Source organism: Vipera berus (assembly GCF_964194415.1).
Source record: "Vipera berus genome assembly, chromosome: W".
Lineage (NCBI taxonomy): Eukaryota > Metazoa > Chordata > Lepidosauria > Squamata > Viperidae > Vipera > Vipera berus.
In genome coordinates, this window is record NC_138210.1 from 73,611,647 (window position 1) to 73,631,588 (window position 19,942).

Genomic DNA, 19,942 nt, shown 5'->3' on the forward strand with positions numbered 1-19,942 from the left:
GCTGGCTGAGGAATTCTGGGAGTTGAAGTCCACAAGTCATCAAAGGGCCAGGTTTGTAGACCCCTGGTGTTGGTTCTCCTGCTTAAGCGGGGGGGGGGGGGGGGGCTGGATTAGAAGACCTCCAAGGTCCCTTCCAGCTCTATTCTATTCCTTAAACCCAGTGACTGTTCAAAGTTACGACAACAGAGGGGAAAAAGGGACTTAGGACCATTTTTCACACTTATGCTTGGGGCGGCCTCCCCATGCCTGGCAACTGACTCACGTTTACGACGGCCACAGTGTCTCCTGTGTGTGTGTGTGTGTGTGTGTGTATGTGTGTGTGTGTGTGTGTGTGTGTGTGTGTGTGACGCGATCGCTTTTCCCGACCTTCTGGACAAGCAAAGTCGATGGAGAAACCGGATTCACTTCGCACAACCGTGTTACTAATTTGAGCGATGGCGGCGATTCCCTCAACAGATGCAGCGAGAAAACTCGTAAAAGGAAGCAAAAGTCACTTTGACAAATGCGTGACTCGGCAGCCTGAATTTTGGACACTGTTGTGGTCGTAAATCGAGGACTGCCTGTAGTTAGCCTAAAACAGAGAATATTTTCCTTTTTTTTTGTCATTTAAGACGCACACATTTCTTGTCTGGCCATCTCCTGGCCTCACTGGGTTTAATTCCCATTTGGCTTGTTGGGATTTCCTGGGGCTTAGCTCGGTGTGCAGATCCAACCAGTTAGGTTACTTTGGGTTGGCGTCTATTGTGGGACAAATAAAGAACTGGGTTGATGCCAGAATTGTGTTGTCTGAATTCAACCAGACCTGGCTATTTAGGAAGGTGTGATTCTTCTGAACCCGACTTCTAGTCATTTCCAAAGCAGCACATTTTAGAAGAATAGCATAGGATAGAATGGATTCTATTCTATTCTATTATTCTATTCTATTCTATTCCATTCTATTCTATTTGTATTCTTATTTCTATTCTAATTCTATCCTATCCTATCCTTCATTCTATTCTATTCTAATTTCTATTCTAATTCTATCCTATCCTATTCTTCATTATATTCTATATTTCTATTTATTTCTATTCTAATTCTATCCTATCCTATCCTTCATTCTATTCTATTCTATTCTATTCTGATTTCTATTCTAATTCTATCCTATCCTATTCTTCATTATATTCTATATTTCTATTTATTTCTATTCTAATCCTATCCTATCTTATCCTTCATTCTATTCTATTCTATTCTAATTTCTATTCTAATTCTATCCTATCCTATTCTATTCTTCATTATATTCTATATTTCTATTTATTTCTATTCTAATTCTATCCTATCCTATCCTATCCTTCATTCTATTCTATTCTGATTTCTATTCTAATTCTATCCTATCCTATTCTTCATTATATTCTATATTTCTATTTATTTCTATTCTAATTCTATCCTATCCTAATTTCTATTCTGTTCTGTTCCGTTCCATTCCGTTGTCCTGTCCTATCCTATTCTAATTCTAACCTATCCTAAACTTCCAACATCAAGCCGCTCTCGTTAAAACCTTTTCAACATGAGTGGTCTATTTAAAAAAAAAACAAATGAGAAACTTCAGTGCAGGAGGAAGAAAATCTTTTTTTTTTCCTACGATGGAGTATTTCACGCAAAAGAGGTATCTGGAGCTGAAGGCAGAGACGCTTTGCCTGGCTAGAAACTTGAAAAGAAGCCGTCTCGTCCTTGATAAATATTTCAAAAGCAGCGAGCTCATGAACGGCTGCTTGACACTTATACTGCTTTCAAAGAATCACGCCACCCCCCTCCATCCAAAACCAATGTTAAGGGGACCGTCTGATTTTCTTCCCGCTGTGCACCGTGGAACACCTCGGAAGCATTATTCAACATCCCCAGGAAAAGTCTTCGTCACCAGCTGAACAGGTTTTATTTCTCTCTAGCCTGTATTTTTATTCTGCAACGTTTGAAAAAAAAGATTTTTTTCTCTTAAGCAGGCTATCCCTACTAAGCAACGTGGCGTTCTCTGAGCTTGCGGGCTTTTTTCCTGCAGATGTTTCATTACCCAACTAGGTAACATCTGACTGATCAGGCGCTGAGGATGTTACCTAGTTTGGTAATGCAATGTCTGCAAGAACACCAAGCTCAGAGAGCACTAAGGGCCCTTCATTTCAACCCCAAGCTTGGAAATATTCTATCTAAATAAACCGTTGTTAAGTCCTCGACTTATAACAAGCTTGTGTAGTCACTGTTCTAGTAAATGCGGCACTCAAAAAAGCGCCTTATGGCGGTTTTTCACTCTTAATGACCGTTGCAGCACCCGATTAAAATTCAGACGCTTGGCAACTGACTCATAAGTTACGACGGTCGCAGTGTCCCTGGGGGTCACGTCATGTCTTGCTTAGCGACAGGAATTTGGGGCTCAAGTGTGGTCATAGGCCGAGGACGCAGCAACGGCCAAAGAAACGGGTCTGACATGTAGAAACGGGGTGTGGCCTTCTTTGGAAGGCAAGCTACCTCAGTGGAATAATATACCAACATTTTTATGACAGGAACATTTTTATTAAAGATGGAGACTTATCCAAACCGGGGATCCGATTGCAAAAAAAAATCAAACCCGAGGAGGAAGAGAAGAGAAGGCAACATGGCAGATGTAGTCAGAAAAGTGGGGAGTTTAAGAGGATTTTTTTTAAAAAAAAAAATCTGTTCCTTCTTTATAAGGCTGAAATGGCAAAGTTTCCAGTCCAGAAATCCACTTCTTCTGTGGGTCATTCTGGCTGTCCTCATCTGGATGGATCAAAGGCCAAAACTGGGAAGAAAGCGGGCTGTTCTCCATCTCAGAGGTAAGGGAGGGATCTGCCCCTCCCTTCCATTAACACCTTCATTAAAAAAGGACAGAAGCACCTTGTAATTGTCTTCTCCAAAAACTAATCGTGGAAGAGCAAGTAGAGCGGTGGAGACGCAGGAGGAGTCGTGCTTTGAAGAAAGGAAACCGGAATCGCCCTTTTCAAAGCAACCAACAGAGGTTCAGGCTGTGCGCGCCTGGAGCCCTCCATTATCCAAGAGAGTTTGGAAGCAAATCTAGATGGAGCAGATGGGTGCTCCAATTCTGGAGGAAACCCCCCCCCCCAAAAAAAGGTGTGTGTGTATGGGGGAAAGCTTGCAGTTCCACATCAACGCGGCACCATTAACCATCCACCTCTCCTTCTGGATCAGGGACGGGTTGAAGTCAGTCCGAGAGGCCCGATCTTTTTGGTCCGCAGGATGGAGCAAAATGAAAATAATAAAAAATAAAAATGAGCTTTTTGTCTTCCTTGGAAGAAATTCCACAACGCAAGGAACTCTTTTCTGGCTCCTCCTTCCCCCAAAACAGCCCCCTATTTGGGGGGGGGGTGTCTTCAGAGGGACTTTTAAAAAAAAAATAGAATAAAAGAACGGAATGACAAAAATGAAGTTGAAAATCGGAATCGGCCGGAGGCTGGCAAGGTGACCGCCGGGAGGGAACGTTCTAGTGAACCGTTCTCTCCTTCTGCCTGTGGTAATCTGGGAGGGAGAGAAAAAGAGAAATGAAGGCCAGATTCTCGGAGAGAGAGAGAGAGAGAGTGAGAGAGAGAGAGAGAGAGAGAGAGAGAGAGAGAGAGAGAGAGGGAGAGAGAGAGAGAGAGAGAGAGAGAGAGAGCGAGCCCATTTGAGTCAGAATGAAAAACCCAACACCCTGCGCAGAAGTCAGTCTGAACTCCACGGGATGGGGAACGAAGACAAAACCATTTCTTTTAATTTATTTCTTTATTTTGGCAATTGGGACCGGCAACCGGCATTGGGTGCAGAACTGCCATTCCCCTATTGCTGGGCCTGGCACAGAGTTTGTTCTGGCAATTTCCCTAGAATATTTTTTTTATAAAGATGCCAGCCCTGCAGACCTTCTCGGAGATATAAAGAGCGGACAGATTTCATCTTAAGTTTTGAAGAGGCCTCGTGAAGAAGCCTCGGTTCCCCTGCTTGTAAAAAAAAAAAAGGGAGGGGGGGAAACGCTTCACACCTACGAGTGTGGTGAGACTGTGAGCCACACAGGACATTTTCACTGAAAAGTGGGGCATTTTTACCCCCCACCCCCCCACCCAAGGACAGCAGTTGTACTTACTGTAAGGGAAGAAACGGACCCTCATAATGATTTCCCGAGCGGTTTTCAGGATTTCTACAGCCTGGGAAAGAGAGAAGGGAGGGATGGGCGGCGGGGGGGGGGGGGGGGGAAGAAATGCCAAATCTTTTTAACAGCAGCAAATATATTAGTCTTGTGGTTGGGCGCGCCGGCCCTTTGGAACCAACTTCCCACGGAGCTTAGGACCGCCCCCGACCTTTGCTTATTTCGCAGGGACTTGAAAACTTGGTTTTTTGAGCTGTCTGGCCCAGACTGAGGGGTTTTAATTACTTATTAATGGGGTTTTAGTTTAAATTCAGGGACTTAATTTAATCTTAGTTTTAATCGATTTTAACTTTGTATGTTATGTATTTTTAATTTTTCCCTGTAAACCGCCCTGAGTCCTACGGGAATAGGGCAGTATACAAGTTTAAATAATAAATAATAAATAAATAAGCACCAGGCTAGAACACCCAGAAATCGTGAGTTTAAGTTTGACCTTTAGCCACGAGAACCAGCTGAGTGTCTCGGGGCAAATCCGCCCCCCCCAGCCCACCTCACAGGGTTCTTGCTGGGGGTGGGTGGGTGGGTGGGAAATAGGAGAAGGAGGGAGCTTTAGATTCGTCGCCTAGAGCTCTTTATAAAAATAATAAAAGCAGGATAGAAATTAAAAGAAATAAATAGGGCTGTCACGTTGTAGACATTCTGTTTCCTTGATGGAACGGGGTGGCCCTTTAAGGAGAGCAAAAGAACCTCCCATTCGGACGTTTAGTGACTGCACTTTGACAAGGAACATGTGATCCAGCATTTCAGCAAGATCGGCCTTCCCTATCAGGTAGATAGGTGGGTGGAGGGGGAGAGAGAGAGGGGGGGAGGGGAGAGGGAGAGGGGGAGGGGGAGGGGGAGAGAGAGGGGGGAGGGAGGGAAGGAGGGATATAGACAGCCAGATAGATCAACAGATCGATATAGATAGACAGACAGACAGACAGACTGGATGGATGCATGGATAGATAGATATAGATCGATCGATAGATAGATAGATCAATCGATCGATAGATTAGATAGATAGATAGATAGATAGATAGATAGATAGATAGATAGATAGACAGACAGACAGACAGACAGACAGACTGGATGGATGGATGGACGGACAGACAGACACAGACAGACAGGATGGATGGATGGATAGATAGAGATAGATAGACAGGATGGATGGATAGACAGATAGAGAGACAGACAGACAGAGAGACAGACTGGATGGATGGATGGACGGATGGATGGATAGACAGACAGACAGACACAGACAGGATGGATGGATAGATAGAGATAGAAATAGATAGACAGACAGACAGGATGAATGGATGGATGGAGATAGATAGATAGATAGACAGGCAGATGGACAAAGACAGGATGGATAGATAAGATAGACAGACAGACAGGATGAATGGATGGATAGATAGATATAGATAGATAGACAGGCAGACAGACAGATAGATGAACAGACAGACAGGATGGATAGATAAGATAGAGAGACAGACAGACAGGATGGATAGATAAGATAGACAGACAGGATGGATGGATGGATAGGTAGATATAGGTAGATAGATAGATACAGACAGAGACAGACAGACAGACAGACAGATAGATAGATAGATAGATAGATAGATAGATAGATAGATAGATAGATAGATAGATACCGGTAGATAAGATAGATATAGACAGACAGACAAGAGACAGACAGATGTATAAACGGACGGACGGACAGAGATAGACAGACAACATAGACACCCGGCCTTTATTATTTTTATATATAATGCAAAGCAATTAACTCCCTAATCCTCCTCCTTCCGTCTCCCGTTTCCCACTTTCTACCGTGACTGTACCTTCAGGGGTAGGCTGGGCTGAGAGAGCGTCTGGGACCTCTTGGGGGCTGAAGACCCAAAGGACCACCTCCTCGTTCAAACAGCCAGGGGGAAAGCCCCCCCCCTGCCCTCACCTTGCTGTGCTCAATGTCTTGGAAGTCCACATCGTTCACGGCCAGGACCTGATCTCCTTCCTGCAGCCCAGCACGATGCGCGTCAGAATCTGGGATCACCTGGCCCAGGAGAAATGAGAGGTCAGCCACAAGGTAGAGAATTGCCAAGCAGCCTTTTTTCTCAACTTGGGACAAAGTCCGACTGGATAATAAGATTTCCCGGTTCAGAATCTGGGGGAGTGGGATGCCCAAGGAGGGGGGGGGGGTGGGAAAGGCCAGCCCGTTGCATTGTTCCCTTTGCCCAGGAACGTTATCTAGACCTACTTTTCTCATTATTTTAGTTTTTCTCATATTTTTAGATTCCATATTTCGTATTTTTATCTCTCGCATTTTTATCAAAATTTGAGGTGAACACGCCATACGATCAATAAAAGAACGCCCAGGGAGATGGAATCGTAGCGGGGGGGGGAAAATGATTTGGATTCAGGCAAAATAACGGAAAGGGGACTGAAAAAATCCAAATGATATCTTGCCTCTTTAAGACCTAAAAGACCTGGGGAGATGCTAAAGATGTTACATATATTCCAACGTATTCCGTTTCGGATTCTGATGAATTTACATCTTACGGCGCAACTCAATTTTTTATTTTTATTTTGAAGGAAGCTGCACAAAACCGAGCGGCATTTTCTTCTGTGTAAATGTACAGGGGGGGAAAAAAACCTGACAGGTGTTATCCTAGAACAGGGGTAGGCAACCTCGGCTCTTTTATGACTCATGGACTTCAACTCCCAGAATTCCTGAGCCAGCATGGCTCAGCTTGGAAACTTCTCCCTTTCCCCTCAGCACAGCTGGCTCAGGAATTCTGGGAGCTGAAGTCCATGAGTCATAAAAGAGCCGAGGTTGCCTACCCATCCTAGAAGAATGGATCTAACCTGTCTACTTCTGCACTGCAGTTCTTAAAACAGAAATGGGACTGTGACTATAGAGGCCCTTGGTGGGCTAGAGAAGCCACAGAGTCTGCAACCAACATAGGACTGAAAATCCCAATTCACGTCTTTCTTAAGGAGGAAGGACCCTCAGCTAGGAACCAGAGCGAGACAAAAAAATATATGTGTGTATATAAATATATATATATATATATCTACCTTGGAGATGAAAATACCCAACTGAGAAGCTTTCCCTCCTCGGATGTTAAAGCCCAGCTAGGAAGGAAAAAGAACGGAGACAGTTGGCAGCAAATGTAATGGCTTCTTTCAAGTGCTGTGAATTTTTTTGTTGCTCAACAGGCCGCGTTTCAACCCATTTCTCAGCAAGTAAGCTCGGGGACCCGCAGGTTTTGCAGCCAGGAGGAGCGTGACAAATCTCTGGAGGTGTTTTTCAGAAGTAAACCCACTTTTTTCTTTTTCTCTTTGCATCTGTCGTTACCAATTCTGCCCTCCTCACAGATACAATACAGCAGGATTTCAAAGGCTGGAATCCAGCCCACTACTTAGCTTACAACTGATCCCACGGTTGTATGTCCACATTTTTCTTTTTTTGATGTAAACCAGGGTTTATTTCCGGTTTCCAGCAAAAAAACACCGCCCACTGTGGACAACGGGTTTACTTCACAACTGTGTCATTTCATTTTACAGCTGGCACTTTCACGGCCACCGAAAAAGTTCACAAAATCAGTTGTGGTCACATGATGATCTACTTAACGTCCAGCATTCTGGCCTCCATTACGGTCAGAAGCTGAGGACCAGCTGCAGCAGAAAGAGTGCAGTGATTTTAAGCCTGTTTTAATCCCACCTGCCCGGATTCACCCAGCCAAATCTGCTTGCTGCTTTCTTTCTAACTTCTTTGAGCTCTCTTGTGAAGGAGCGTCAACTTCCAGCCTCCAAGTTTAGCAAAACTTGTCAGCTTTTTCTGGTTGACTGAGCAACTCACCCAGTAACTCTGCAGAATATATTCCATCCCTCCTGAGGAAGATCAACATTTTTGTAGAGGGAACTGTCCATGAAAAGCCAAAGGGCTTTCTTTGCCCCCGCAGTGCTACAATCCCTGTCACTTACGGCTGGGGATGATGTGAGTCGTTAGGAGAGTGCCAGCTTGGGAAAGGCAGCCAGAGAGCTCCCCGCTTTGGGAAGGAGTCAAGTCTCACCTGAGCCCCCGAAGGCTTTTTCAGGATGATGGTTCGAGGCAGGAACTGGGTTAACTCGTTGTTGTAATCCGAATGGTAAATCCTCTAGGGGGAAACCAAAAGGACACGCCAAGCAATAGCATTGTGGATTCCATTCCTGGAAACGTAAAATCTTTCTAGCGTGCCCCGCTCCCTGGCTCTATCAGGAGAAAAGCATCAGAATTGGGAGATTTGCTGCAAAACCCGCCCCTGCCATCAAATCCAAGCGAGATCTCCCAAAGGCTATCAGAAGGGGATCTACAGCTACACACCTCATGAGGGGGGATCCAGGTTGGAGGGTTCTCATAAGGAGGGAGAAAGACCACAGGGTAATCATCGTAGGGGATCCGGCTGCCGCCTCCCATATCCATGTTGGCACAGTCCAGATGGTTCCTAGCATGAAAGAGCAGTCAGGTTTTCACCCTCCAGTTCCCCCTTAATTAATGCTTCCCCACCAACCGAGACAGACAGTAGCTGCTCTGTTTACACCAGAGAACAAATGCATCTTATCTGGTTTTGCTTCTGCTTAGAAACCACTTCTGGACCTTGTGCTCAAGAAGAAAACAAGCATGAAATTCTGACACTGGGATTTAATTAGATCGGATAGGTTTGTTGTTAGAGAAATGGTTAGTGCATGGTAAGCACATAAAAGTAAAAAAGTTGAGGTGGAATTTTATTATGGTTATTTCAGGCTGAAGAGAATTAGAATGCTTTTCTCTTTGTTTTTCTGTTACTCCACAACTCTTTCCCCTTTTTTTCCCTTGACCCTGTTCGCTATTATCTTTCTTTTCATTTGTATTCTATACTATGGTTTATATATGTATATATATATTTATATATGTATGTATGTATGCATATGTATGTATATGATATATAAGTTGCATATATGTTTGTGTGTGTGTGTGTGTGTATGTATATATGAGATATAAAGGTAAGGTAAAGTTTTCCCCACACACGCGTGCTAGTCGTTTCCGACTCTCGGGGCCGGTGCTCATCTCCGTTTCAAACCCGAAGAGCCAGCGCTTGTCCGAGGACGTCTCCGTGGTCATGTGGCCGGCATGACTAGACGCCAAAGGTGCACGGAACGCTGTGACCTTCCCACCGGAGTGGTCCCTATTTTTCTACTTGCACTTTTACGTGCTTTCGAACTGCTAGGTTGGCAGAAGCTGGGACGCGTAACAGGCGCTCACTCTGCTACGCGGCGCTCGGGATTCGACCCGCCAAACTGCCGACCTTCTGATCGACAAGCTCAGCGTCCTAACCCACTGAGCCACCGCGTCCCTATATGAGATATATATGTGTGTATATATATGATATATGATATATGTGTGTGTGTATATATATATATATATTTCAATAAAAATTATTGAAATTCAATAGTTATACTATACACACACACACACACACACACACACAAATCGTAATATTGCAACTTTTATTTGTCTATGCACGGAAAAGGGAACGACAGCCGCCTTGTCCCTAAAGCCCTTGCAGTCGTAAAACGAGGACAAGGAAGGAACTCCAGAAGAGAGCGAGGAGGGCAGCCCTTCCAGCCGCAAAGGCCTGGCAAGCCTCTCCCCTCATCTCCCTCTCCAGAAAGGAAGCCCTCCTGGAGAGTCTCTTCCACCCCCCGCCCGCAGCCCTGAGTCTTCCTAGGCCCGACCTGGCTCAGCCTCAAGTCTCCGGGAGTTCCGCAGGCCACCACCGTCGCTCGCCTTCCGCGGAAAGCGCCAGCTCTATTGGGCCTGCCTTCCAGGGACGGGACCGGACCGACGCCCGCCGCCAACCGGCCTCGCCCTCCTCCGGCCTCAGCTCAGCGGCCTCTCCCCGCCGGCAGCCTCAGCAGCTGGTCTGAGGGAATCCGGGAGGGCCCGCCCCCTCTTCTCCTTCCGCCAATCCAAACGGGCCCTTCCTCAGCCGCCGAGCCAATCAGAGGGAGGGAAAGGCGTCTCCTTCTGCTATTGGGGCCGGGCGTTCTTGCCCGAAGGTAGAGACGGCCCTCGGATTGGTTGGAAGCGCGAGGGCGGGCCCCTCCGCCTCCTGAGGAGATTGCTAAGGCAACGCTGCCCGGCGGCGGGTGACGTAAGAGAGGGCGCGGCGGACGAAGCGTCTTTTTCAATGGTAAAAAGCCAAGCCTCATCCCGCCCACGTGACGTAGCTGAAGTGGGCGGGGTTTCAGCGGAGGCTTGGACACGGGCTTCCCTACGCCCGGACTTATACCATAGAGTTCTGAGGGTGGGTGGAGGGGGGTTAGAGCAACGCCCAAGAAGGAGTCGGCAAAATGGCGGGCGCCGCCGTTTTCCCTCAGGGCGCAGAAATGGCCACCCACCGAGAACCACCCCCACCCCGCAATACTTTTCGGAAGCCCCTTTCGGCCCCAAATCGCCACGCTTACACTGCCTGTGACAACACACACACACACACACACACACACACACGTACGCACGCACGAACAGAAATATATACACACCAACCCGGCCTTACGGCGCATGCGCCTCTGGCGTCGTCGTCGTCGTCCTGACGTCACGGCACACGGGCCCCGCCCACCCGGGGTTGGCGCCACGTTTAAACGTGGGGTGGGCGGACCCGAAGGAGGACCGGCCATCGGCGAGCAACGGTCGGCGGGCGAGAGAAAGGGAGACGCGCCCGGAGGCTTCGGAAACCCGCCGGAGGGAAGAAGAGCCGCCTCCCCTGGGGGGCTCCCATCGCTCCATCCGCCTTCTTTTGGGGGGGGCGGGCGGGTCTTGGGGGTTTATTTTTTCCCCCACCGAACAACAACCCTGCGAGGTAGGCCTGGGCTTCCAGCCTGGGGGAGGAGGAGGAGGAGGGTGTCTCTCTTCCTGCCAAGCGGGGCTTTTGAGATCGGCCCTTTGCCTTGCCGTGCCCGGAGAACAGCCCCGCGGGAGCTCCTGGGCGCGGAGCCGCCTTTGCTTTCCCGTCGTCCGGCTTCTCTTCCAAGGGATTCCCGGGATAGTCTCTCCTCCTCCCCTGCTGCTTCGGGGCTGTTTCCACTCACTCTCCTGGGTTTTATTTTATTTTTTTTTCAATTTTGGGAGAATAGAAGCGATGATCCCATTTGGCGGGGGTGGGGTGGGGGGAGGAAACGGGTCATTTCTCTCCCATCCCCGAAACCAGCCTTTTCTCTCCCTAAAATTGGAAAAGGCTTGGGAGATCTGGCTTGGGCTGAAAGGGTCCTGCTTTGACAGCCAGCCAGATTCAGAGTTGGTTAGAAATCGCAGGGAACGATATGCGGTTTGTGAATTTAAACCAATTATTGTTTTGCTTCTTGCAACTGTCCCTCCGGAGTGAGTTTTCGCTTGGGGCCCTTTTCCTCTATGCCAGGGATAGGCAACCTTGGCTCTTCTTATGACTGGTGGACTTCAAATTCCAGAATTCTGGCTCAGGAATCCTGGGAGTTGAAGTTTATTTATTTATTTATTTATTTATTTATTTATTTATTATTGGGACTTATATGCCGCCCTATCTCCCGAAGGACTCAGGGCGGCTAACAACAATAACATACAATAAATACAGAAGTTAAGATAGAATTAAAATTAAAGGCCCCTGTACAATAAATTAAAATTAAAATAAATTAAAAATCCACGAGTGATAAGAAGAGCCAAGGTTGGCTCAGGAATCCTGGGAGTTGAAGTCCACGAGTCATAAGAGCCAAGGTTGCCTACCCCTGATCTATGCCCAATCTTTTGGGCACCAGGGACCGGTTCCGTGGAGAGAGGTTTTTCCACGCACCGGAGGGTGTGTGGTTTTGTGTGCTGCCTGAATTTCGCAGATGGGGCTTTGCTTGTTTGTGCGGACCGGTTGCTGGCATGCCGCGGACTGGGGTGGGGTTGGGGACCCCTGCTCTAAGGCATAACACTGATTTGATTTACAGGAGTTTTCCACTAAGGAAAACTCTTGTCCGGGCGTAGGTCTGCAACCGACAGACAGTTATAGCTGTGCACTTGGTGGAGCTTGGCTGATTTCAAGAAGCTAAATGGGACCATATTTAGTTAGCATTTGGGTGGGGCCCCATGAAGAAATTCAAAGGGGTCGATTAAACCGGGAAATTTTCTAACATCCTCCAAGGCAAAAATCAAGCAAGCTCTGTAATTTTGCCAAGAAATCCATCTGACCGTGTCTTCTCAAATCACAAGGAGTTGAGTTCAGTTCAAAGGTTCCTCTTTGATAGATTAATTATAAATTCCTGGCATTAGCAATGGGTCAAGGAAAATTCTCAGTCCTCCAGGTAAATTGTCTGGCAATTGACTCATTACAAATGGGCTTTTTTTTCCTTGTTGGTGCAAACCGTTTCGTGCAGCTCAAGACTGAGGAAGCAAAACCTTTCAAATCCTGTTCGAAGTCCAGTTGCCACGACAACGTCTATGTAGTATTAGCAATATTCGGTTATCAGCCTGCCGATAGTTAAGTCAGTTTAGGCTGCTGTTTTCGATGCGAGTCTCAGCTGAGGGATGTCTTGTCTCTGGTGTCTGGTCCATGTGGAGCTTGCCTGAATCGCGGGAGATCCATCACCGTGATCTTCAGTGAGGGCTGTAGCCCTTACTTTGGGAACGGCTGGTTTATTCATTGACAAGGCCCATTAACTCCAACGAGAATGTTGGGTTGTAGCCTCGGAGTTTAAAATTTCCGTCGTATTTTCCGAACATCGATGGGAGCAGCTTAATGAAAGGCTTGGAAGAGCTTTTGAACCATGTTGCCTTTGTACTAGAATTTACTTTTTAAAATAACGAACAGGTCCCGATACCGAAAAAAAACATATTTCTGCCCCCCCCTCCTTACTACACAATTGATCGTCACCAACCTATAGGTGGATGCTGATGTTTGGAAATTGCTGCTTGCTGGGGGGGGGGGAAGGCTACGTTTGTTTTTATGTGTCTCAACATTTGTGATTTCTTTCAGGAAGATAAGAATTAGAAAATGCCTAAAGAGGACGACCGGGTGATCCCGGTGAAGGTGGCACTCAGATGCCGCCCGCTCGTTCCCAGAGAGACCTCTGAGGGTTGCCAGATGTGTTTGTCTTTTGTCCCTGGAGAGCCACAGGTGAGGAAAGATTTGCAGCTGGCGGGGGCTCTTGCACTTTATTATTTATTTATTTATTTATTTATTTATTTATTTATTTATTTATTTATTTGGTTTATATACCGCCCTACTCCCGAAGGACTCAGGGCGGTTTACAAGGCAAAATTTAAAAACAATACAATCTAAAATTAAAATTTTGCTAAGCACATTGATTTGTGCTTTACATTGTAAGCCGCCCTGAGTCTTCGGAGAAGGGCGGGATATCAATGGGATTAAAATAAAAAAATTAAATTAAATTAAGTCTAGCCCCAAAAAATTAAAATCACAAATTAAAAACATTAAAACCCCTCAGTCCAGACCAGATAGCTCAAAGAGCCAGGTTTTTAGGTCCCGGCGAAACGAACGAAGGTCGGGGGCAGTCCGGAATTCCGTTGGCAGTTGATTCCATAGGGCAGGCGCGCCCACAGAGAACGCCCTCCCCCTGGGGATCGCCCGCCGGCAATCCTTGACCGGCGGTACCCTGAGAAGACCCTCCCTGTGGGAGTGCACAGGACGATGGGAAATTGACGCTGGCAGCAGGTGCTCCCTCAGATAATCCGGGCCCATGCCATTTAGGGCTTTATAGGTCATCACCAGCACCTTGAATCTCACTTTGACTTCTGAAATTGTATAGCTCTTCTGGAAACGTCCTGCTATAGGCAGTCCTTGAACTTACGTCCATTTGTTTAGTAACCCTTCAGAGTTAACTGCGGCAAGTGAAGAAAATGGCTTAAGACGGTTTTTCACCCTTGTGACCGTCCCCGTGGTCAAGTGAACGAAACTTGCAGGCTTGGCAAGTGACCCGTATTTATGACGGTGGCGGGGTCCCAGGATCAGCTGATCCTCTTTTGCAACCCGCCGCCGAGCAAAAAGGGGGAAAGCCAGATTCCGCTTAATGGCTGAACGAGTCGCTTAACCACTGTGGCGAGAAGGAGGGCCGCAAGACGGGGGCAAAGCTCACCGAGCATCTGTCTTGCTTAGCGACAGATTTGGGGCTCGGTTGTGGTCGTACGTCGAGAACTGCCTGGAGCCAGCCAGAAAGAGAGCGAGGCTCTCCACCCAGCCTGCTTTAAGATGGCTGGGCTTCCGCTCCCAAGCGGACTGCGGAATTCTGGGAGTTGAAGTCCTCACCTCTTAAAAGCAGCTGAGATTGGGCAAGGCTGGATTAGATCAAAATGCCCCCCCCCCCCCCCGCCCAAGGTGATATGACAGGATTGTATAGTTACTGTTCTTCTCTTTCTGCTCCTTTTTCTGCAGGTGATTTTAGGCAAGGACAAATCCTTTACCTACGACTATGTCTTTGACCCATCGACTGAGCAGGAGGAGGTATTCAATACCTCCATCGCCCCTCTTGTAAGGGGTATTTTCTCTGGTAAGAGCCTCTAAAGCTGGGCACTCAGAGGACATTTCGGTAAAAGGCAATCCCCGAGGCACGCTTCGACTTTCACGTTTCCAAAAAGCATGTGCAGATAGTCCTTTGCTTAAAACCAGCGATGGGATTCAGCCGGTTCACAACTGTTCAGCAGAACAGGTAGCTAAATTTTGCTGAGTTCAGAGAATTGGCTTGAATGCACACTGCTTCCAGAAGACCAGTCTAGGCCTTGGAGGCCTGGAGGAGACCTCCCAGGCTTAGAACGGCTCGCCAGAAATGCATGGATGCTACTTCCGGAAGTCCGTTCTAGGCCTTGGAGGCCTCTCAGGCCTAGAACAGCCCGCCAGATGTGCGTGGATGCCACTTCCGGAAGTCTGTTCTAGGCCTCGGAGGCCTGGAGGAGACCTCCCAGGCTTAGAACGGCTCGCCAGAAATGCGTGGATGCCACTTCTGGACGTCCGTTCTAGGCCTTGGAGGCTCTCAGGCCTAGAACAGCCCACCAGAACTGCATAGATGCCACTTCTGGAAGTCCGTTCTAGGCCTCGGAGGCCTGGAGGCAGCCTCTCAAGCCTAGAACAGCCCGCCAGAAGTGCGTGGATGCCACTTCCAGAAGGCCATTCTAGGCCTGGAGGAGACCTCCCAGGCTTAGAACAGCTCACCAGAAATGCATGGATGCCACTTCTGGAAGTCCGTTCTAGGCCTTGGAGGCCTCTCAGGCCTAGAACAGCCCTCCAGAACTGCATAGATGCCACTTCTGGAAGTCCGTTCTAGGCCTCGGAGGCCTGGAGGCGGCCTCTCAGGCCTAGAACAGCCCGCCAGAAGTGCGTGGATGCCATTTCCGGAAGTCCGTTCTAGGCCTCCGAGGCCTGGAGGAGGCCTCTCAGGCCTAGAACAGCCCGCCAGAAGTGTGTGGATGCCATTTCCGGAAGTCGGTTCTAGGCCTGGAGTAGGCCTCCATCCAATAAGAGAACCGGTTGTTCAATCCCACCACTGCTTAACAACCATGCATTTAGAGACCATTGAAAGTTACAGTGGCCCTGGAAAAGTGACTTGCAGCCGGTACTCGACGCTTCCAACCCTTGTAGCGTTCCCACAGTCACGTGATCGAAATGGCAGCCGAGTGGTGCAAATGGGTATGGAGCCCTTTTTGGCTGCGGGATGTTTTCTGCCCTGGGTCCCTTCACGGTTGAAGACGGGCGCACAGGCCGTTGGGGATGAGTACAGCTGCACCGCTCGGGTGACCCCGAGGACACAGGGAAACCTCCAAGTGGCCTCAAAGGGCTCTCCGAAAGATGGCAAACGACCAGCGGTCTGCAAGGAGTATAAATCCTTCCTTTCCCCCACCGTCCAGTCTGAGCTGAAGAAGCTCCTGGGATGGGAAGCGAAACGTCTTAGTCCAGTTGCCTCGCGGAAAAAGCAGCGTTGGGACATCCATGACCTGCATGACTGAGAATCTCCATAGACATCAGGAATTTGCTAGTCTCTACGCCAGGGGTGTCAAACTCAATTTCATTGAGGGCCACATCACCATTGCGGTTGCCCATGGGGGTGTGGCCAGGGTGGGCGTGGCCTACTGGGTGGGCATGGCTAGAGTGCGTATGGCCTGCTGGGTGGGCGTGGCCAGCTCTACATCGTTCGCATCAAGGGTGCCTATGGGGGCCTGGGCAGGAGTGGGACAGATCTGAGGGTCTCTGGGCCAGGGCCAAGGCAGTGGGGGCCGTTCCCTCACTGTTTCCAGGATGGCTTCGGGGGCCACATGAAACCACTACACGGGCCGGATCCGGGCCCCGGGCCTTGTGTTTGACATGTCTGCTCTAAGCTGATCGCGATACCGGGGGAAAAAGGAGTTAGGCTCAGAACGCTCCATGGTGGAAGGAAACCAGGCCACCCAAAAACTGGGGTGGCTGGACACCCTCAAAGCCAACACCAGCCAGGGCATAAAAGCAACCAGAAAAAAGCCGTACAAGGTTGGGAAAATATGCAGAGCAGGTCATTTTTGGGTCTGTGTGTGTGTGTGTGTGTGTGTGTGTGTATCAGGTGTGCTGCAAGAACTAAGACGCCCTTCCTTGTTCCTGCCCTAAGGAGCCGCTTTAAGGGCCACGCCGTTGAGTCTGTAATTCGGTTTTGCGCTTCTCGCTCCCCCAGGCTACAACGCCACGGTTTTAGCCTACGGGCAGACGGGCTCCGGGAAAACCTACTCCATGGGCGGGGCTTACACCGTTGATCAAGAGAACGACCCGGCGGTTGGAGCCATTCCCCGGGTCATCATGCTGCTTTTCAAAGAACTGAAGCAAAAAGCGGAGTGGCACTTTGCCTTGAAAGTCTCCTATTTGGAGGTAAGTTTACATTCGGAGCCAAAGGATGCCGTGCCACCGATCAGCTTATTTGGGGGTTGTTTTTTTGTGGAAGTCCAAAGAGGGCTGTAATTATTAGGACCCCCCCTGATGGTCTTTGAAGGTGTTGGGCATCGGAACAGTCAAGACGAATCTGGTTGATTGCCTCTCTGTGTGGGTTCCTGAGCAACGAATCAGTTTACCGACAGAAGAGAATATTTGTCGCTCAGGGTTGAACTGTGGAGTCCCTGGTGCTCCCAGAGCTTGGCTGTTTTCTTGCAGACGTCTCGTGACCCAACTAGGGAACATCATCAGTGCTAGAAAAGAGTAGGGTTTGGGGAATGCAGGAGAAGCAGAAGGGGAGAAAGAGGACCGTGAGGTCCTTGATGCTGTCTCAGCTGGTTGGTTTTTTTTGCAGACATTTCATGACCTGACTAAGTAACGTCATCAGTGCTAGAAGGGAGTGGGGTTGGCTCTCTCTTGGTATACCAGCGGCTTGCCCTGTCAGTGTTAGTGTTCTAACCCTGATTAGGCTGCAGTTTCCTGTTAGCTTGTTTGTCTGAGCTGGTGGTTCCCTGACTGGGGCGTTGTTTACTGCTTTAATTTGACAATCGCTTTATAGTACAATAAAAGGATAAACCGAAGCCAACTAACAACTTATAATTAAATCAAGTAAGGGTAAGCCAAAAAAATTCTCTGGAAGTATAAGGGGAATATACTCTCACAATTTGCTGATGAGGTAGCAAGGAAATCTGGCTGATAAATGACCAGCACTGTCCATTGGCCAACAAAACACCAGTCAACAGTTTCCAGTAAATAAATATATTAAAAAAAACAATTTACAGACATTTTCCCGAACGTTTAAAAGGTGATTATTTTAAGCAGGTAGCCAGCTATCTAAACTGTTCGCTCAACATTCAGCTTATGTTTCCAAGCTAAAACAGTTCCACAAACTGCGTTCAGTTGAAAACAGATTCTGCAGTTAGCTAATGTAAGGCAAGGCCAAAGCCTTCATTTATTGCAGGGGTGGGGAACTATGGCCCTTTTACGATCTGTGGACTTCAAGTCCCAGAATTCTGGAGTTCAGGAATTCTGGGAGTTGAAGTCCACGGGTCATTGAAGCATGGCTGGCCCAGGAATTCTGGGAGTTGAGTCTCCAGGTCATTGAAGCATGGCTGGTTCAGGAATTCTGGGAGTTGTGAAGTCCACAGAAGGGGCCATAGTTCCCCACCCCTGATTTATTGCCTGCTCTATTCAGCTTGACTCTCTTCTATTGCCTTCAGATTTATAATGAAGATATCTTGGACCTGCTGGCAACAGGCAAGGAACGGACTGCTCAGATCAGCATTCGCGAGGACCCCAAGGGAGGCATTAGGGTAAAATTCTTTCTTAATACTCCACTAATTTTAAGAGGGGAACATTCCTGACAGGGAGAGCAATTAATCCGTGGAACAACTTGCCTCCAGAGGTCGGGGGTGCTCCATCACTGGAGATTCCCAAGAAAAGATTGGATAATCATTTGTCTGGGATGGTATAAGGCAGGGGTCTTCAAACTCGGCCCTTTGATGACTCGTGGACTACAACTCCCAGAATTCCTCAGCCGGCATGCCCGGCTGAGGAATTCTGGGAGTTGAAGTCCACAAGCAGGGGTCTTGAAACTCAAATTCTGGGAGTTGAAGTCCACAAGTCATCAAAGGGCCAAGCTTGAAGACCCCTGGTATAAGGTTGTCTGCCTTCAGCAAGGGGCTGGACTAGAAGACCTCCGGCGTCCCTTTTCAGCCTCATGATTCTATTTCTAAATGATTGCAAAGTGTGGAATCACGGTCTCGTGACACTCGACGGCCGGAGCCTGGAGCAGGTCTACCGAAAGAGGATCAAATCACCTTTTACAACTTGGGCCCAAATTCAGCCCGGTGGTTTCTGAAGATGTAGGGATGGCAGCCTCGGGGGGGGGGTCTGAGTATTCTTTTTTCCTCTTCCTCTTGCTTCAACGCAGATCGTGGGCCTGACGGAGCACGTGGTGTCCAGCGCCCAAGAGACCGTCCTCTGCCTGGAACAAGGCAACAATTCCAGAACGGTCGCAGCCACAGCAATGAATACGCAGTCGTCCCGCTCCCACGCCATCTTCACCGTGTCGGTGGAGCAGAAAAGCAAAGCTGATGAGTAAGAAGAGGGTCTGGATAGGCAAACCTTTTTATGGGGTTTCCAGTTTTTTTTTTTAAATAAGTTTGGTCTAGTGGTGAAGGCACCCGGCTAGAAATCAGGAGACGGTGAATTATAGTTCTGCCTTACACATAAAAACCAGCCGGTTGACTTTGGGACAATCACCAGGAGACTGGGAGTTATAGTTCCGCCTTAGGCATGAAAGGCAGCCGGGTGACTTTGGGTCAATCACCAGGAGACTGGGAGTTATAGTCCCACCTTAGGCATGAAAACCAGCCGGGTGACTTTGGGTCAATCACCAGGAGACTGGGAGTTATAGTCCCGCCTTAGGCATGAAAACCAGCCGGGTGACTTTGGGTCAATCACCAGGAGACCGGGAGTTATAGTTCTACCTTAGGCATGAAAACCAGCCGGGTGACTTTGGGTCAATCACCAGGAGACTGGGAGTTATAGTTCTACCTTAGGCATGAAAGCCAGCCGGGTGACTTTGGGTCAATCACCAGGAGACTGGGAGTTATAGTCCCGCCTTAGGCATGAAAGCCGGCCAGGTGACTTGGGGCCAATCACCAGGAGACTGGGAGTTATAGTTCTACCTTAGGCATGAAAGCCAGCCGGGTGACTTTGGGTCAATCACCAGGAGACTGGGAGTTATAGTCCCGCCTTAGGCATGAAAGCCGGCCAGGTGACTTGGGGCCAATCACCAGGAGACTGGGAGTTCTAGTCCTGCCTTAAGCATGCAAGGCGG

The 19,942-nt window shown here is 48.4% G+C and overlaps 2 protein-coding genes across 5 annotated transcripts in view; one reads left to right on the plus strand and one right to left on the minus strand.

The window, feature by feature from the left end:
• Positions 1-2,525: 2,525 nt before the first annotated feature.
• On the minus strand, positions 2,526-10,728 carry LOC308675983 (PDZ domain-containing protein 11). 4 transcript variants are annotated; one of them, XM_081341676.1, is made up of 7 exons: positions 9,917-10,073; positions 8,526-8,646; positions 8,236-8,319; positions 7,238-7,294; positions 6,114-6,212; positions 4,121-4,181; positions 3,247-3,522 (listed from the first exon to the last, which is right to left on the minus strand). In XM_081341676.1, the coding sequence occupies exons 2-7, from the start codon at positions 8,622-8,624 to the stop codon at positions 3,488-3,490; spliced, it is 435 nt and encodes a 144-aa protein (XP_081197802.1). In that variant the 5' UTR covers positions 8,625-8,646; positions 9,917-10,073; the 3' UTR covers positions 3,247-3,487. The 4 variants fall into 4 exon arrangements, with proteins under 4 accessions (XP_081197801.1, XP_081197800.1, XP_081197802.1 ...); XM_081341675.1 differs by lacking the exons at positions 4,121-4,181; positions 9,917-10,073 and adding an exon at positions 10,678-10,728 and having other exon boundaries at positions 2,526-3,522; positions 8,526-8,676; XM_081341674.1 differs by lacking the exon at positions 4,121-4,181 and having other exon boundaries at positions 2,526-3,522.
• A 2,392-nt stretch (positions 10,729-13,120) lies between these two features.
• The window catches only part of LOC308676168 (chromosome-associated kinesin KIF4-like), a 45,411-nt gene continuing 38,589 nt past the window's right edge, over positions 13,121-19,942 (plus strand). The window contains exons 1-5 of the mRNA XM_081341921.1: positions 13,121-13,311; positions 14,587-14,701; positions 16,847-17,037; positions 18,318-18,410; positions 19,031-19,197. Of these exons, the coding sequence (XP_081198047.1) occupies positions 13,189-13,311; positions 14,587-14,701; positions 16,847-17,037; positions 18,318-18,410; positions 19,031-19,197 (689 nt within the window). The 5' untranslated portion in view covers positions 13,121-13,188. The remainder of the gene's footprint in view (positions 13,312-14,586; positions 14,702-16,846; positions 17,038-18,317; positions 18,411-19,030; positions 19,198-19,942) is intronic.

Bases quoted from the DNA above. Each gene is read 5' to 3' on its own strand.
- LOC308675983 (XM_081341675.1), bottom strand. From the start codon at position 8,624: ATGGATATGGGAGGCGGCAGCCGGATCCCCTACGATGATTACCCTGTG. The intron at 8,320-8,525 runs GTGTGTAGCTGT...GTTTCCCCCTAG, and splicing joins CCTGGATCCCCCCTCATGAG to AGGATTTACCATTCGGATTA. The intron at 6,213-7,237 runs GTAGATATATAT...CTCCTGGGCCAG, and splicing joins TGGGTATTTTCATCTCCAAG to GTGATCCCAGATTCTGACGC.